We start from the raw sequence: 20,005 nt of genomic DNA, 5'->3' as shown, positions 1-20,005 counted from the left end.
CTAAAAAAAAAAAAAAGGGAAACCACCTTCCATTTAAGTTCTTACAGAATCTCTTATATTGTTGTATATTTTCTCAATTATTTTATTCAGAACTATGAGGAACACACATCAGCCTTAAATGACCTCACTAAATGCTTGGATGCTTGTAGAGATCTTCTGCTGAAATCAGTAAAAATGATAAAAAATGGAGGTAAGGACATTTTTAAACATTTAGTTATCTGTGTTTTAGGGGTTGTGACCTCACAGTTAGAGGGGCTGGATGTCCTTATAAACAAAGCTTTTAAAAGGAGATGGACCCAAAAAAAAGGAGATGGAGACTGAAGGATAAAGGTTTATTATAAAGTGCACTTTAAAAAGCAATGCAGCTATTCAGGGTGGGGAGGAAGTGGAGCACTTCCCTGGTCACAGCTACTGTCTCTTTGCCTGGAACTGCTCCAAAGCCTCCTACATGGTGCCTCTGAACCCTCTCTTGTCCATCTACAATCAGCTCTCCATCAACATCTGGAGTGATCTTTTCAGAATTCAAGTCCCCTACCTAAAATCCTGCAACAGCTTTCCAATTGATCTTCGAATAAAGACCAAAATCCTTAATGATAGAGACACTGCCTTGGGAATGATCCCCAGTGCTCTCCTTACTTGCTGCAAGTAATAATAAATCCTTCCTTCTCCTGCAAAAAATAAAAAATTTTAAAAATCTTAATGATCTAGAAAGCCTTGAGTGCACACTCTCCTGCCTCTACCCTCAGCATGCAAATGTCAGCTCAAGCCTCAATTCCCTGACCGTGTCTGTCCATCAGGTACATGTTCTCAGCATTCAACTGAGCTTTTCTTAATAGCCCTTGTGAGAATTATAACTATACACTCTATGAGAGCAAGACCCAAGTGAATTTTTGCTCACCCTTGTATTTCCAACATCTGGCAAAGTACCTGGCGTAAGTAATTTGAAGCACTTCAAATTAGTTGCAAAAATGAAAAATGAGCCCCTTTAGTAAGAGTGAATTATCTACTTGGTGGTTTAAGAGAATAACTTTTAATATTTTTACTTTTCAGTTTCTAGGCACTCAAACTTTACTCTGAGTCTTGGCAGCATGAGAATTGGCCATCGAACCTGGTTAAGATCATTCAGTTCTGCAACTCTGGGATCAAATAGCTGTCCAGCTTAAGTGAAGCCTTATTTGGACATCCTCATTTTTAGATGTCTTATATATCAAGCTAATCATCAATGACTGACATCTGCTGCCTGATGTTCTGAGAAGTCTTTCATCTCTACTTAATTTCAATGTGATATTTACCATATGAGAATTCTCTCCCTGAGCCCTCTCAACCGTGGTCCTTTTTAGACTTTCCAAGTTGTTCGTCTGGTTAAGGACATGTCAGGCATCCTACGTGGAAATGAGGGCTCGCTTTCAGGTATTTGTAACTGACATAGAGAAAGAACATAACTCTGTGTATCATGGACTCCGTGAAATCTCCTTGGAGAATAAAATGTTGCTTCTCTGTATCTCATTCCGTTCTGTAGCTTGTGTACCTCTTGTAAGGATCAAGAGTAATTAGGAATCACCAGGCAGTTACATAGAAGGACCCTCCAGCTCTCTGTAGTGTGTACTGCATGTAGTCTGTTCACGCTATGTTAACAGCATTTGTATCTCCCAGGGGTACGATGCTCTATGCAATGTGTCCTGCCTATAACTTGCTTAGAAAAAGTCGTTATCAAAAGTTATGTCTTGCTCAGAGAATCCATGATGTTCTACATACCCCAGGCTACTTCTTTACTCCCTGGCCACAAGCCTAACCCAGAGTTCTAATCTTCAAGAACTCTTTGCTCCCTAAATGCTCCATTCACATCTTCTTTCTCTTTCTCCTTGAAGGTCATCATAGTTGTCTATTCAAAAAAATCACGGAGTTAAAAAGAAAACCTCTTTTTATGTTTTTCCATAACACTTATCATCATCCAATGAAGTAACTATTTTATTTGTTCGCATGGTTTATTATCTGTTTCTTCTCACTAAAATGCTTGTTCCATGAAGCAGAGTTTTTTTTAAATTTCTTTGTGTGTGTGTGTGTGTGTGTGTGTGTGTGTGTGTGTGTGTTTGATGGGGGGGTAATTAGGTTTATTTATTTTTAGAGGAGGTACTGGAGATTGAAGCCAGGACCTCCTGCATGCTAAGCATGCACTCTACCATTGAACTATACCCTCCCCCACCTGAAGCAGAGATTTTTATCTGTGTTATTCACTGTTGTTGTCCTATTGCTTAGAAAAGTGCTTAATACATAGTAGGTGCTTAATAAATGTCTGTTGATAAAATTAATGATGACCAACCCAGAGAATAAAAAATATTCAAGATTAACTATACTGTGCATAGGGTTTAATGCAGTTCTTTATTTCAAATTGTGGAACAAAATTCTCAAAGATAAGAAAAAAAAAAAAGCCCCACTACTTTGGAAGAGAATGCAGACATGTGGAAGAACTGAGGTGCTGAATTAGGGAATTTAGACTAGAAATACCACTGAGGAGTGAACACTTGGAGACAGGCTAGATATAGCCCTATATCACATGTGCAGCTGGGGCTTAGGTTGCTAGAAATAATTGCCCTGAATAATTTCTGAGAGTTTATGCCATCCCTGATTTGCCTGGCTCCACCTGTCCCTTGGTCTGGGCCACTCAGCTTACTTCCTTGCCAGAAAGGTATTAGGAGGTGATAGCAGACTGGGGGCTTTATAACCATGGGAATGGGTGAGGCAACCTCCTGGGGGTGAGGACTGGGCTACAACAGCAGTTTCAGGAACCTCGTTCCACCTGACTGGACCCATGCAGGCTCTGGCTTCCCCAGAGTTTTCTTGGAGAAGCCAGAAATGTAACTGTTTGCCCATTTTTCCTGCCCTCCAACAGGTTGTTCTGAGACCCACACATCCTCTCCAGAGATGTCCCACATAACCAGGTAACCAGTTGTGTCTCTTTCAGAAACTGTGACCCTTTCCCCCTTACTCTTCCTTCCCTGGAATCATACTTCTCTCCCCTCTCCACCCACCCCCTCTACACAATAAAAATGAACCCTCTAAACTTTGTCTCAGGCTTTGTTTTCTAGAAAACCCAGGCCAGGGCATAGAGAAGAGGGAGGAGTTGTCACACTTCAATTTCAGAAAGATTGCACTATACCATAGACGTATCAGAGTTCTAACCCTTTTCTCGTGTGCTTTACTGCAAAAAAGTATGATTCTGCTTCAGAATAGTTAAAATATTACTATCTAGCAAAAGTCAAATAGCCATAAAGTAAAAAAACTGGTAGAACTTCAAATGAAGACTAAAAGACATGGAGATGAGTTATTGTAGTCAGAAAGACCACTCTAAAATGTATTCATTCATTCAGCAAAGAGTATAAAGCACTAATTTAGGTGCTGGAGGTATAGCAGTAAGCAAGACACATGGACCCCTCTTCCCCAAGGAGCTTAACTATTACTGGAAGAGACAAGTGACAGGCAAATAAGAAATATTTAGTATAGTGTCAGATGGTAATGAATGATATGAAGAGAAATAAAGAGCAGGAGATGGTAGAGAATGATGAAAAACTCCTTTAAGTAGCATGGTCAAAAGAAACCTAAGCAGAGACCTTCGTGAAGTAAGAGAGGAATCCACGTGAAAGGCCGAGGACTAGCATCCAGCTTTGCATGCTCATCCGTTGTTTGTCAGATTAGCTTTCAACTAGGAATAAATAGAGTAACGGAAGGAGACAAGTTTTGCCTTTTTTTTTTTTTTTTCAAAATCATCTAAGCCTGTCCTAAAACCTCCTAAATTCTTCTTGGTGACTGGTTGTGTTTTTTTTTAAAATCAATCAACTTAGTGGAAGTCCAAGATGCTTCCTCCTTCTTCAATGCAAGATCATTCCTAATCTCTTCTAGCTCCACGATTGCTATTTATTTATGTATCTCATATCCATGTAACATGGCATATACTTCAAAAGCAAAGTCTGTATATTTTCAGCATTACATTCCCTGAAATATCTAGTACAGTGCCTATCACAAGAGTCAGCAAATAATTACTTGTTGAATTAAATTTTTTATTTTTATTACTGTAAGTACTTTTTAGGACAAAATCATCTGACTTCTTGAAATTCCTAAATCATGAGTAAGTCTTTAGCCTCTTTTGAAAATATACTTACACATGCACTGATTTAAAAAAAATAAAATACGTGATCTTGGACAAGTTTACCTAACCTCTCTGCTCCTCAGTGTATAGCAAATAGAAATAATAATTCAAATAGAAATAATTCTTATTTCACAAAACTTGTTGGTGCAAGAATTTTAAAAAGAACATAAATCATGTGGTATAGGACCAGACATGTGGTGGTATTTATTAAGTTGTCGATCAATTGAGAAAGAAGGAATTTTCAAGGTGAATCTAAAACCAGGTTATGTGATCATGTAAAGACTGCACTGATTATTTGTTAACAGTATTTGTTGTTAGTTATTTCCTATAATGAAATCATGATATTATCACAAGATCCTTTCTTTAATCGGCTTTATTGAGATATAATCTACATGCTATAAAATTAATCAGTCCACAGTGTACAGTCTTTGAGGAATGCACACAGCTGTGTAATCACCACCAAAATCAATACATAAAGTATGAACATCACTGTAAAAAGTTCACTTACACTCCCTTTGCAGGAAGTTCCGTCTTTCTACCCCCGGACTTGGCAACCACTGGTTTGTTTTCTGCAAAAGTTACTTTTTATTTAATTAAGCAAATATTTATGAAGGCCTTCTATTTCGAAGTCCTCGAGCTAGATACTTCACAGAATACAAAGATAAGTAAGACACAGTTTGTGTCCTAAAATAGCTTAAAATCTAGTCTAGTTTTATATAACTTTGAGATTACTTGTCTACCAATAATATGGGACTGAATTTCAATATGAATTATGCCTACTGAAGAGGAATAAGAAGAAAAAATATTGTGAATGATTCTCTTATTTTCAGAACACTGAATGAAATTATGTACCTTCATGAATGCCACTATGATTGCATGATATTCTGGATAATTGTTAAAAAGTAAACCATTTTTAAAATTAAGTAACACATATTGGAAAAAAGTGCAGAAATCATAAGCGCACAGCTTGATCTTTCCAGGTTATTTAATGTCAGCCTAGACCAGCTCTCTCACCAACACAGTGAAAAGGCAACATCCCAAAGCCTTTCAGTTTAGAGAGAATAATTACACCATTGAAAAAAAAGAAAGAGATAAGAGAATAATGCGCTGCAAAGGCTCACCAAGAATTGTGGGGATAAGTAGTGAGAAAATGGATGGCACATTAAAATTCATGAGGAAATGACAGTTAAGTTCCATGAATAACAAAGCGATTATTATGCAGAATCAGGTTTTTCTTTCATCATTACAGAAAGACACAAAATCATTATTGTGATCCACCACGAGGTTTTCTTTTGTTATTAGATGCTGGGACTGGCCTATTAAATGTTCCGTGTTACCCAGGGGGATGGTCACAGAGGCGAGGAACGGTGGTTGCTGTGCACGTGGCTTTGTATGGTTCTAATTGTATACAGACTAGAAGAAAGGAGCAAATTAAAAACAAGGGCAGAACGGCTGGGTGGGCATTTTCTTGGTGATTACAAAGAACTGGATCTATCCTCAACCTTACGGCCCCTTGCTTCATGCATTACACCTGCCAATTCCAGAATAGACAAAGCTGGTATTTGCATTTAGAGCCTCCTTGGCCAACACAACGGGGACTACAGTTAATTTCAAAAGGAGTGTACATGTGAATCGAGGAAAGGTATTAAAAGGTGAAAAAACAATCTGGAGAAATAATCCTATACAAATGTGTATAGTGGGTCAAAAATTGACCACACTGTAAATCCAATGTGCAAAGAAATTATTGCTCTTTAGTTTCTTTGATGGACTTAATTTTCTTTGCAAGCTTCATTCTGGGAGGGGGAAACAAATCCCAAGCTTTAAGCCTGTCAATTCAAGGTAACGGTTTTTTTTTTCTTTTTTCAATTTAAATAAATGGTCATTTTTGAACACATTTTCTTTTGGGTAGTTGCAAAAATCTTTCACATTCTTCCCCCTTATTCTTGCTTCTTTTCAAAAAGCGTCTAGCTGTATGGAAGGATTTGTGACCTCATGGTGGCAAGGGGAGGAGAGGCCTCAGATCCCTGTGGGGGTCTCAGGATGCAAATTTGTCCCTGCAGCAGAACAGCATCTCTGTGGACTGGTGGCCATTGAGGGCCCCTTTGGAGATGTGGTAGGTCTTACCTGGCCTTTGGGCCGTGAGCTGGTATCATCCCTGGGTCAGTGGTTCAGGCCATTTGCTCTACACACGGCCACCTCTTAGTTGGTTCTAGTCTCATCCTTATTTCTGTGCTGTCTCACCAGAATTCCCTGAAGATCACAAAGGAGCCAGGACCACTGCTTCAAGCTAATCCATCCACCCATTTCTTTCTGTCGCCACCCAACAATCACTGTCTCAGCTGTTGGACCGAGTCAAATAGAAGCAGGGCATTCTCCTCATGCTGTCTCACATATCTTCCTTCTCTAGAACATTGCCCTGGAAAAGAGCACTCAAGACACAGAAGTCTAACTCCTCTTTCTCCTTTCAGGACCACCATTCACCCTCCGCTCCTTCTCTCGCTGAACAGGGTTTCTCTATAGCCTCCTGTTTCACTAGCAGGAGATGGGAACTCCCTGGTTCAGTCTTAATGGCAGAAAAGAGCATCTTTTCTTCATTACAAGACTATTAGGAGTGATCCTGACAGGGTAACAGCTGGGAACTGGGGTTTACAAAATACTTATTTATTTTTCCCGAATATTGTTCCAATTTTTTTTGAAGAAGCATGACAAATGCTCCCCAATTATAGATGACACAGTATTCCAAAATTATGACCATTAAGGAGAGAAGAAAGAAATTTGTGGTTTCATATTTTAGGGTGGTGGTTTTTTAGGGCTTTTATGAAAATAGAATTTCAAAAAATTTATATTTGACACTTGAAATGGGGTACATTAAAGAAGAGTGTATTCCAATTCTTATTTGGAGGACTTAAAGCTCAGTTCTTTTTCGTTTGGCTCCTTCCTCTCTTGTCTGTCTTCTCCAGCACCAAAGATTCATCTAACTCTCCCAATGACAAAAGACCCACAATTGCCTTGAACCTATGGAGTCAGAAAAATAAAAACATGGATGCGCCAAAGTTCCTTAGGAAATGTGTCCCTTTATTATATGCTTCTTTTTCTTTCCTTCCTTTGAAAAGTACTGAACATTGGTGAAGGGAGTGTTTTGCATGTATTGGAATAAGACAGAAATACAGTTTGGATCTCAAGGATCTTCCACCTTCACCTTCTCTGCAGTAGAGGGTCAAAGTGATGACCAGGAAAACACGAGATGTGGTACACCATCTTTCCTATAAGCTGTGTTGACAACTGATGTGGAAAAGACAGTTCAGCAGCCTCCTTCAATGTCCTGACAACCAGTGAGAAGATATTTATAAGTACTTAATTATTTATTTGCTCAAATAGGCTTATTTACTGAGGTTTTTCTGAGATAATGTTTGGAGGGTTTTTAATGTAGAGTTAATTTTTCAGATATTCATAAAAGAACAGAACAGAACATGATAACATCTAGGTACTCAACAGCAAACCTTAACAGGTTGCCATTTTGGTTCAGATTCTTTTTTTATTTTAATTTTATTTTTTGGGTTCTTTTAAGAGAAATTAAGATTACAAATACAGTTGAAGCAGCAGTCCCACCTCATTCCCTTCCCTACTTACCACAGGTAACCTGTGTCCAGAAGTTAGTACATATCCCATGTTTTTTAATAATTTTACTACATAGGTATGTATCCATAAGCAATGTTACTATTTTTTCTCTGTGTTAGAAATGTCATTTAAATAGTATCATGCTGTGAGTTTAGTTTGGTATCTTTATTAATACAGTTTATTTCTAGTATTTTATTTTGTGTTTTCTACTTACTATGCTTTTATTTTACTTCCTTTTCTACACTTTCCTGCCTTCCATTAAGCTATTGAGTTATTTCTCCCCCACTTCTACTGGCTTGGATATTACACATTGAAAAATATTAACCTTTATTTATTATAGCATTAAAAAGGATTTGCTGCCACACAAGTGGAGTTTCAGATTTATTTACATAAAGCTTTATGTGATACAGAAAAAGTACCAGAAAACAAACTATGCTATTTTCTTATAGGCTTACACGTTTTGAAATCTACCTTTTCTTCACTGTAATTATATACAAGCTTTAAACATTTTTCTCCCCTTGGATTCTGTCTCTTCTGGTGAGAAGTTCATGGCTGTCAAATATATTTTCTTCATAGTGGTGAAACTAACAAGAACTTAACTTGCTTCACTTTGACATTTATATAACAATATACACTTTCTTTTTTTCATTCAGTGTTGGCTCTTAAATTTATAACACACACATTCAACAGAGTCTAAGATATCCTCAGCCTTTTTTAGAAGCCGCAACCCTCCTGTCATTCATGTTATTATAGTAATTAGGTTTCACTTTTTCACAAACTCTCAAGTTAGAAATACTTTTTTTTTTAACTAACTTTTCTGTTCACAGTTAGGACTTATAGCCAATGCTTTTTTCCTGGCTTCATTTTTCTTCATCTTGAAATACATACTTGAGTATATTTTAAGCAGCAACTTATTACTATTAAATTACTTCAGTATTTGTCTGAATATACCTTAACGTCAGTCTCACTTTTGAATGTTACTGTGAGTGCAGACCTCGATTATTTTCCTTAATAAAGTGGTGATACCTGTTATTCTATTTCTCTATTTTTGTTAAATGAGAAACCTGATGATGATGTATTACTATTCCCTTGTACAAAATATTTTTTATCTTGTTGCTTTCAAGATTTTCTCTTTTTCTGTTGTGTTCTGTGTTTCACTTTGTTTAGGCATATATGATTTTTATTTTCTCCTGTTTGGGGTTTGCTGATTATTTACTCAGATATTGCTTCTTTCCTATTCTGCCCCTTTCTGACTCTGGAACTCCTTTTCAATATATATTCAGTCTCTTTATTCTAGTCTCCGTATCTCTTAATTTCTCTTTCACGTCTTCCATCTCTTCACATTTACGTGCTACATTCTGGGTGAGTTCCTCAGCCCTGTCTTCTACTTTATTCTTTTCTCTTGATTTGTTTAAAGTGTCCACTGAGTTTCTAATTTCCATGAATATATTTTTAATTTTTTTGACATTTAATTTTATTACATTTTCAAGCCTACCTGTTTTTGAAATGTTCTCTTGTTTCACTATGTTTCTATTTAAAAAATCTTTTTAATAATTTAAAACATTTATTTTACAGTCTCTTTCAGATTTTCCTATTACTTCTAGTTCTAGGGGTAGTTTTCCTGTTTGTTGGGTTCCTTGATCTCTCTCATGATAGTGTTTCTCCATGTGACGTGTAATTTGTTGTTGTTGTGAGCTCAGTTACAGTAGGGGATGTTTACTCTATGAGAAGTCCTTGCACCCTAAACGTGTCCTCACAGAAGACTGTCCCCACAGAACAGTGTTTAATTTTCCTGTAGATAGATTTGCATTCCCTATTTGTTTCTGACATCTAGGGATTTTTCTCTTTCTTATATTTTATCAAGCACACATGTGTTATTGTTGCATAAGGCAAGGTGGGATCATTCAGATTTAATTCACCAGGTTTGCTGGAAGTCCCAGGTAGTAAAAAAGATGAATTTTCTGTCTAATTTACAATTAAATGAAAGGAGATGTAGCTAATTTAATGTAAAGTAAAAAATTATGCATAAGTGCAATCTTAGAATTATCAACTAAAATCTCATCATTTTAGTAATCCCTAGGTTACTAAATTACATTTGTTTCTTTTGTCTAGATTATGTTGCCTTCCTGTGTATTTATTTTGTGATGAGATTTGTAAACTCAGTGGCATTGGATAAAGCTTAGAGGTATTTTGTAGGAATTGGGTTTAATTCTGCTTAGTCAAATACCATGTAGTATCTAGAAAAAGCACTGAAAATGAAGTTTTAGATAAAAGCCTACAGTTGCAGAAAAATCTATATTTAAGAAATAGAAATAAAGTTAGTGACTCATTCAATAAGGAGGCCACAAAGAGTTGGCAGAGAAGGCAATAGCCTGAGATTTGGAAAGTTGAACCCTGGACTTCGCTCTGCCTCTGTATAGCTGTATGACTGTGGACAAGTCACTGGGGATTTTAAGGTCTCAGTTTCCTCATATCTAAAAAAAAGTGAAAAAATTGAAAAACAAAAAATTGAAAAAACTGTCAAACATGACCAATCACAGATTTTAACTGTATGATTTAAAAGGGTGAGTCTCTTCCTCTGTTAAATTTTCCTCCTATGAAGAAATGATATTGAACAATCGGACATCTACATAGAAAAAACAACATTGACCCCATACCTTGTATCATATACAAAAATCAACTCAAAATGGATTACAAACCTAACTATAAAACCTAAAATAATAAAATTATAGAAGGAAACTTACAAGGACATCTTTGTGATCTTGGATTGGGCAAAGATTTCTTAGGTATCACACCAAAAGTCCAGTCAAAAGAAAAACATTGATAAATAGGACTTCATCAAAATTAAAAACCTCTTCTGTTTGAAAGACATGATTAAGAAAATTAAAAGTCAAGCCATGGACTGGGTTAAAATATTTGTAAAGCACCTGATAAAGGACTTGAATCCAGAATCCATAAGAAACTCTCAAAACTTGATAATAAAATAAGTAACCCCTCCCTCCCACACACAAGTAGACAAAAGATTTGAATGGAAGTTTCACCAAAGAGATATGCAGGCTACAAATAAATGCATAAAAAGATGTTCAACATCATTGTCATAGGGATATGTAAATTAAAACCACAATGACATCCCACCACTACCTATTAGAATGGGTAATATAGACAGACAAACTGACAATATCAGGCCCTAGGAAGGATGCAGAGCAACTGGAATTCTCATATATGTTTGGCAGGAGTGCAAAATGGACCAGCCAGTTTGGAAAAACAGATTGGCAGTTTCTTGTAAACATACATTTATCATTCGACCCAGCAATTCCACTCCTACGTATTTACTGAAGAGAAATGAAAACATGGTCACTCAAAAACCTGCAAGTGACTGTTTATAGTGACTTTGTGCATAATTACCAAGAAACTGAAAAGAACATAAATGTCCCTGAATTAATGAACTGATAAACAACTGTGGTACATCCATACAACGGAATACTACTCAGTAATAAAAATTATTGAATTATTAATACACACCACAGCTATATTCAGCTATAGCTGAATCTCAAAGTAATTCTGCTGAATGAAAGAAGACAGACCAAACAAGGGTACAAATTTTATGATTCTATTCATGTAACATTTTGGAAGGGGCAAAACTATAGAGACAAAACAAATCAGTGGTTGCCAGGGGCTAGGGGCGAAGGAAGGGACTGACCACAGAGAAGTATGTTAGAGTAATGTAACTGTTCTATATCTTTATTATAGTAGTGGTTACACACCATATGCACTTGGCAAAATTTATAAAATGCATGCAACTATACACTAAAAAGGATGATTTTTACTATTTGGAAATTATGTCTCAATAAACCTTACTACACCCCAAGAGACTTATACATAGACTTACCATAGATTTTAATGGTTATACTTAAAAGTATAAGCTCCTTTTTTCTCCTATGAAAAAATTATATCATAACTGAGAAATCAATAAGGACAATAAAAACTTAAAATGTAAAGTACTTGCAATATAAAATCCATGTGCTTTAAAATAAGCAGTATTAAATATGTACAGTATTTAAATGATTAACTTATGTTAGTAATTTCGATCTTTTTCACTTTTCGATTTTACAAGTTAAATGTCAATGAAAGTTTTTTTTTTCCCCTCAGAAAAACAGTAATGTTTCATTTTTCCTTCAAATAAGGTTTATGCTGAAGTTTCTCAGATAAACCCAGCTTGCCACCTTCAGGCAAGTGAAAGATTTACAGAGACCATCACCAGAGATAGGACATTAACTTTGCAGATTTCTCAATCACTCATAATTAATAATATCTTGGTCACTCTATTAGTGTCTTTGTGAGATTTCTTCTATCCAGGATTTTTCCCTGGCATTTACTGAAGCCTTGGCAACTTTCAAAGCTCCGTTCAAATGCCACTAACTTCAAGAAGCCTTTTCTGATTACTCTATTAGTTCTTCCTCCTCTAAATATTTATCTCCTTGACTACTTCTAATCTCATTGAAAGTAATGATGATCTCTTATACAGATTTGTATCCCTCTGTGTAGCTATTGAAAAGGGTACATAATATAGCTGTAGATTCTAATACTTATTGGGTGAACATATGAATGAATGAATAGGAAGTTAAAGTACTCACTGAGCTTTTACTTGAAAGAAGTCCTATTTTATTAATAGAATAATGGAACACACACATTGTGGCAAGATTATATGCATAGGTGTAAAGCATCAATTTTCACTGATGATGACTAAAAGTGTCTCAATTATTATTAAGCTTTCAATTAAATAATATCATTGATGAACGATTTAATGACTGCTTGGTAATACTCAAATCTTAATATCTGGACACTTAAAACCAAAAAAGAGAGAAGGAAGAGGAGGAAGTGTGATGATGTTTTTTTACTTTTGAACTGAAAGGTGGATACTTTCATAAGTTCTATGGTATGGACATGTAATTATTTCCCTCTAAATGCCCAAACTGCTAATGTCCTATAAGTGAGTCAGTAGCATATGTAACAGTGGCATGGGGTCCCCTACCTCACTCATAGGAAAATTCCCTATTTTTACCGTCTAACTACCCAGTTTAGGGAGTGAGGTTCTTCGTTATGCCTCCATTACCCCCGGAACATAAGAGCTCCCCTCTTGTTCCAGGCCTTTATGTATCCAGGACTGCTAAATGACTAACTGATCATAGGCTTTGGTTTTTTATTTATTTTTAATGGAGGAATGGTCCTCACTTTAGATGGCTCATCGTCTTGAATTCCTTCCACCAGAACTTTGTAACAAAAGATCCTCTTTCTCTTGCCTACTTTGAGAGCTCCTTATTCCTTCGATCAGTTCTTCCTTTCTCATGACAGTCTCTTTTCTCTGCCCTCCCTAGGCTCCATCTCATTTGTCAGAGACAGACAATAACCAGTTCTGCAAGCATGCATAGGAGGCACCTATCTTGGCCTTTAGGTCAGCAGTGACTCTGGATCTTTGTTTCTGCTCTGGTGAGGGCCGAGGAGGAAGGAAGGTCCTCGGTTTACAAGTGAGATAGAAATAAAGGAGGGAAATAATGGAGGAACAATCAGATTCATATTTTGGGATACAAATCTGCCAGAAGGTAGAGTTATTATACCTGCCTTGACTAAAAGTTTGTTCTCTTTCCTCCAGTCCTGCATCCTTTCTCAAAATATGAACTTGCTTTTTCTCCTTCGTTAGTACCTCTGTGTTTCAGCTCTCCAAAACACACCTACTTCAGTGGTACCCCAATAATTCCATTGACTGTGAATCATCATACATACACTGTAGCAGTGGCATCTTTTTCTGGCTATTCTCTTCTCTCCATTCACTTACCTTAGTTGATTCTAACCAAATGCATTAAGTACATTTTCAGTTTGCTCTCTAATTCTCTTCCCACCCACTTAAAATCTGACTCCTATGTGCTTCTCTTTACCAAAACAACTATTGTTTTGGTCAAATTCATGGATTAAAAAAATATGGTGTACTTTTAACACCATTGCTCATTCTCTTTCTGTGCCTTCCTGTTATGATTAGCTTTCTGCATACTGTCATTTGTCTGGTGTTTTTAACTTTCTGGATTTTATTGTATTAATATCTTTGATAATTTTCCTTTCTGCTCCAGTTATTTCTTTTAAATTATAACAGTGGTTCTATACTCTCCTTTCTTTCCTGAAGAGGATTTAAAAATTCTATTCTGCTTTTGTAAATCTTTAATATTGAGCTTCCTTCCTGTGTTTCTGATGCTCAGAAGCAGATTGCTTGGATTTGAGAACATTTTGAAAGATGGCTTATGAAGCAACAGCAGCAGGGTGCAAGTCATACTTCTCACACTTCTTTGAATATCGTTTGTCTCAGGTTTTTCTTGTGACCCAAAGATAACAGGAAAGATTCACTGTTGTTGGGAACACTGACTTTTTTCCTTTGAAACATTGACCTTTCTTCTCAAATTCAATCCATGTATTTTCTATTTTCAGTCTGTATTTGGATCTTGTTTGCCTTTGTAATTTGTAAACTCACTGGGCAGGAAATAATTGTTGATCTTTCAGTTTGGAATAGCCCTGAGCACATGGTTATTAATGGTAACATGTTTTAAATGTCCTTGGTTTTAAAATCAACAATGTTAAACGATATTTGAGTTTTTCACTTTTACTTTTCTTTATTCTTGGCTTGCAGGTTTTATTCTGGATACTCTCATTAGGTGGTTCTCATATGAGAATGGATCATTCTATAATAGTTGATTTATAAATATTGAAAGAAAATATATTAGCCACCAAGACTTAGATAATTCTATCTCACATTACAGTATAGTAGTTATTAGTGTGGCTTTGAAATTCAGTCCTATTACCTCTTTGTTTTGTTGTCCTGAGCAAGTATGTGAGCCTTGATTCCCATATGTGAAAACTATCGATTACAACCCACCTCAATGGGGTTTTGTGAGGAATAAATGAAAACAATTTATATCAAATGTTTGACCACTAAGTGCTCAATAAATGGTAATTATCATTGGTCTGAAATGATTTGCTCATTTTCTTAGAAAGTGACTTTATTATGCCACTGAAATACCTTACCCTGAACTCACTGATACCTTGCCTGAACTACAAATGTAGTTTTGCTTTATGGTTTATTTTTCTGATTTGTAATATTTTGAATTTTTAACAGAATCCAGAAGGTTGGGAGATTCCCTTCAAGGATGAGAGAAATCTGAGACGTTCTCCTATTACCAGATTTATTCCTGTAGTTTCCAGATTTTGGAGATATGAAAGTTGTTAGAAAGCTGCCCTCACTCAACATCTGATAAATTTGCATTTTAAGAGATGTTAATCAGTCCCATTTAAAAGGATTTAGTGTATATACATTTTTAATGAGCACAGGAAAATCTTGGGGGCCAATGACATCTTTTGAAGCCTGGTTAGATGGAAGAGTAGTGGCCTTTAGTTAATGTAAAGTGACAACTTGAGTTGTCTTCTTTAGCAGTTAAGTGTTGGTCAATTCTAACAGCAGGAACAGTTGAAAAGTCCGAGAGATAATCTTCTTGCACTGATTTTGTTACACTTGACATCAGTTACAAAATCGTAAGATTCTATAACAGAAAGATCTCCTCCCTAAGTACCTTTCCTGAAAAAGTCACCCCACCTGATTGTTGTATATCTGTTTAACTTTTCAGCTTTTGTGGTTTCCAAGGAATCCACAACCATTAAGTGGGCTCAGTATCTCTGGAGATCAATCATTCATTCATTCATTCAGCAAATTCAAATACTGACGGCCCACTTTGAATCACTTTGCTGGACTGAGTGTACCATGGTTTTCTAAAGTTGCTGCCCTTGTGTCTTTATGGTTGGGGCAAAGGGGAAGAAAATAAACATAGAAATAAGTTAAAATGCAGGGTCCCATGAAGGAAATGAACAGTGTCGGGGACGTTAGTCCTGGGCACTGTAGAACTAGAAATTCAGCTCTGCAACTCATTAGCTGTGTGCCTTGAACGGGCCATTTTAGGATGAGCAAGGTGAGACTTTTGTGGAACGCTGAACTCTAGGAGGGTTCCAGCTCCTGGCAAAGGGTCATATCACTTTAGCTGTGTGAATTCAGGATACGCTTGCAGTGACCACTGTGGCCGAGAAAAAAGGAGTCGCCTGGCCCTTTTGCGCCCAAGAAGAGAAACAGGCGAGGGCCCTTCCGGATCCGGGTCTGGCTTCGCCGTCTAAGGCTCAGAGCACGCGGGCAGATGGCGGGAAACACTCGTGGGTGGGCCCTCTGCTCGCCGCCCTGTCGCGGGGGCGGGGTAGCTCTCCTGCCGCCGCGCGCCACGTCATCAAACAGCTCCCCCTCCCCTCGCTCGAGTCGCACGCGCGGAAGTAAACACCTCAACGTCATCAGGGCGCGTCTTCTCCTTTCCCCTCCCATCTCCCTGGTTCGGTGGACGTGCTCACCTCCGCTCCGGGCCAGGTCTATGTCCCGGTTTCCCGCTGTCGCGGGCAGGGCGCCAAGGCGGCAGGAGGAGGTTGAGCGCTCAAGAGACCTCCAGGAAGAGCGGCCTTCGGCTGTTTCCATCGCGGATAGAGGTGCGGTCGGCGGGACACTACGGAGGCTAGCGGGAGTTATGGCATGGGGTTTAGGGGGGTAAAAGTCCTCCTTAGGCAGGTAGAGAAGAGTAGGGTGAGGGGCGCATCGTTCTTCTCGGCCTCCAAGCCGGAGGCGAACTTTGCGTCCAGTGAGCACTTTGGTCTAGAGGGGGGCGGTCCCAGACCCAAGTTGAGTGAGAACCCCGCTGGGGGACAAAAAAGTGAACCCCATCGCCGAGACGCGTTCTGCTCTTAAACAGGCTCATAAAGCCTTTGTTCTCTACCCATCCACCCCCCCACCCCGCCCCTTCGTCGGGCCGCCAGCCTGCCTTTGGGTATGGTATGAAGGGAGCCAGTTTCCAGGAGCCAGTTTCCATGGTTACCCACCACTTGGCCTTCTGGGATATCAGTCACTCTGAACAGGGACCTAACTTGAACCATGAATCAGAAGCAAACACAGGTGGCTTTTAATTCAGCTGAGAGTTTTTCCGCTGTGTTCCAGTTTTTGTTTAATAAAATTGGGTTTTGTTTAATAAAATTGGGTTTTGTGCTTCTGTATAGGTATGCTTGCAATACATTGCCTTGTGCTAGGCTTACTCTGTCAGATACTTTGAGTCATGCATTAGTAAATGCTCAGGTTGTTAGATTTCACTGAAAAGTTGCTCTGGACTTGCTAATTGGATGTAAGTGATTTAACTGAGAAGTCATGGGTTGATTCTTGCCAGCCCTGAAATTGTCTTCAAGAAATGTCATTCTCTTTTCAGTTCTGGCAAACTGAGTCAGAGAAATCTTTACAGGCATTTTAATTGAACAGTTTCTTTTTTTTTCTGTTATTACAGAGGAGAAAGGATGCACATCACAGGAGGGAGGAACTACTCCAACTTTTCCTATTCAAAAACAAAGGAAAAAACTTATTCAAGCTGTGAGGGACAATTCATTCCTTATTGTTACTGGAAATACAGGAAGTGGTAAAACAACTCAACTCCCAAAATATCTATATGAAGCAGGTAATTTTATTCTGGGATAACACTGGGAATATTTTTTAAAATATCCTCTTAAAAGCTAATAGAACTTCTGTATTACTCAAACTCTTGCATCCCCTGTTCTTCTTTTAGCACACTTTCCCTGCATCTTCCCTGCTTCTTTGTCGTCTTATTTTGGATGCAGGAATTAGCTGAGATGGCAGGTTTTCCATTTTTAATTACCCTTATAATTCCAAATAGAATTATAGGTAGATGTTGATTCTCTGCTCTAAAATAAGGTTGTCTTGCAGTAGACTATTAAACATTGGGTATTGAAATAATTTTCAGGGAGAAGGGATTATATTGATATCTACCGCTGACATTAGTATTTCTTGGTTCTTTCTCTAGAGCTGTATCAGGTAACTGTTGATTACTTGACTTTGCTAACACCAAGCCAGCTAAACAAATTACCCTTACAGTGTTTTTCCCTTCCTCATGGTAAAACTTTCTATCATAAGTTTGGTACAAGACTCATAGACATAGAATACAAACTTGTGGTTGCCAAGGGAGCAGGGGATGGGAAGGGACAGACTGGGATTTCAAAATGTAGACTAGATAAACAGGGAAATAAATACAAGATCTTGTGGTAGCTCACAGCGAAAAAAAAAATGTGACAATAAATATATTTTAAAAAAAAGTTTGGTACAGAGCAAAAGTGTGTTGGATATTATTCATATAAAAAAACACCAAAAAATTTAGCTTATATTAACTTACTCTAAGGCATCAAATCTGCCATCTATTAAGACATAGCACTATTTTACATACTATTAATAAAGAAAGGTGTCATCAATTATAAAATGCATCTCCCTTTCAGAGATATTAAGATGGTATTAAAAGGCTGTAGAATCTACGAAAAGTTGTATATTTAAACTTCTATTTTAGGATGTGTGTGAAATTTTAGATTCCTAAGAGTTAAAAATTTTTGGCTTATTCTTTAGATTAAATCTTCAGATTGAAATTGGAAAAAACTAAAATATGTACTTTAGAATGGTTATTAATATGTATTCTTATTTTAAATTTATACTTAAATTTCCATGGCACAAATGTAATACAGTGTGTTGTTAATTTGCACAGTTTTCTTTTAGAAACACTTGAACGGTTTGTACTGATTGACCAGAAACTAATAGGAAGCAATTGTTAACATTTTGTGGTTTTTACCTCTGGTTTTGATAGGGTTTTCACAACATGGTATGATTGGTGTGACTCAGCCACGAAAAGTAGCTGCCATATCTGTTGCTCAGAGGGTTGCTGAAGAAATGAAATGCACTTTGGGATCCAAAGTAGGATACCAAGTTCGTTTTGATGATTGCAGCTCTAAGGTACAAAAGTTTGCATTTAACTACTGTAAACTTACAGAAAGAGTGGAGAAAGTTATGAAAGATTTTAACTTCAAAATCCCATTTATATTTTAAAGAAACAAAGCCTCTGAGTAGAGTTAGTTTGTGTTGCCCATTGTTAATGCTTTAGCTCTGTGTTGTCTAATTTATCCCTTCTCCCTTAGTTTATGTGACAGTTATCTTGATTTTTCGTAGGTCTCTTATTTTATGTATTTAGCTGTGAGGATCCTTGGCGTGTAATTTCCATTTGTATTCTTAAAAAAATTTTTATTATAGTAAAATATACGTGACATGAAATTTATAATTTTTACCATTTTTAAAAACTATTTTTAGGTGTACAATTCAGTGGCATTAAGTACATTCACAGTGCTGTGTAACTTATCACTATTTTCAGAGCTTTTTCACCATCCCAAACAGAAACTGTGTCTGTTAAACAGTACCTCCACATTTCCATCTCCCCCCAGCCCCTGGAAACGTCTCTGTGCATTTCCATGTTCTAAGTACCCTGTATAAGTGGAATCATACAGTATTTTGTCCTTGGTGTCTGGCTTATTTAGTTAATGTTTTCAAGGTTCATATAAAGTATAAGTTTGTATTCTTGAAGTCAATGGAAAACCGACAACTTAACAAAATTGGTAAGCAAATATTTATTGAGCATCTTCTGTATTCACGACAATAGTTCATAGTTACTGTTTACATTCCCACAGGATTTCTTAATCCTGTACCAGATACAGAACAATCACTGATTTGCATATGGTCATGAATAGGAATGACCATCAATAGTGCAAAGAATGACTCCTTAAAATACTATCTTTGCCTTCCTAGTGGTCACTGGTGGGAATTTTTTGTTCTTTCTTTTCCCCCTTGTTTTATGTATGTCACTGCTGTTAACTCCTCACCTTTGGACCTTATTTGCCCTTTGTTTTAATGCTAGTCAACTGACACTATTTTTGTAATCGGAAAATGGGCAGAGAACAAGAGGGTAAGAGAAAATGATACACCTTACCACTTCCTTTGCCTTTTCTCCTGAGTCCTCTAAAATAGCAGCTGAGACAGGGAGATGAATCCCATTTCATTGTTTCCCACAGCTTGCTCACCTGGAATCATCGCATTATCTTAACCACTTTCCACTGACTTCATTATGTTTCCTTATTGGTCACCTTTGTTGCTTTATTCCGGAACATCCACCTTAATTCCTTATTCCTGTCTATATATAGATTATAAGTTTCATAATTTACCATGCATGTTATTAGATATATGTTATTAGACTATTTTATGTTCTTTTTTGTTTAGTCAGATTAGTTTGATCACTTACTGTCTACATT

At 37.2% G+C, this 20,005-nt stretch overlaps 1 protein-coding gene across 1 annotated transcript in view; it reads left to right on the top strand.

Annotated features, from left to right (window-relative positions):
- Positions 1-16,132: 16,132 nt before the first annotated feature.
- The window catches only part of DHX40 (DEAH-box helicase 40), a 41,416-nt gene continuing 37,543 nt past the window's right edge, over positions 16,133-20,005 (top strand). The window contains exons 1-3 of the mRNA XM_010951031.3: positions 16,133-16,321; positions 17,161-17,328; positions 18,517-18,662. Coding sequence (XP_010949333.2) covers positions 16,210-16,321; positions 17,161-17,328; positions 18,517-18,662 — 426 coding nt within the window. The 5' untranslated portion in view covers positions 16,133-16,209. The remainder of the gene's footprint in view (positions 16,322-17,160; positions 17,329-18,516; positions 18,663-20,005) is intronic.

The sequence above is a fragment of the Camelus bactrianus genome, chromosome 16 (genome assembly GCF_048773025.1).
Source record: "Camelus bactrianus isolate YW-2024 breed Bactrian camel chromosome 16, ASM4877302v1, whole genome shotgun sequence".
NCBI lineage: Eukaryota > Metazoa > Chordata > Mammalia > Artiodactyla > Camelidae > Camelus > Camelus bactrianus.
Note: the sequence above shows the minus strand (reverse complement) of the source record. Positions and strands in the feature narration are given on the sequence as shown.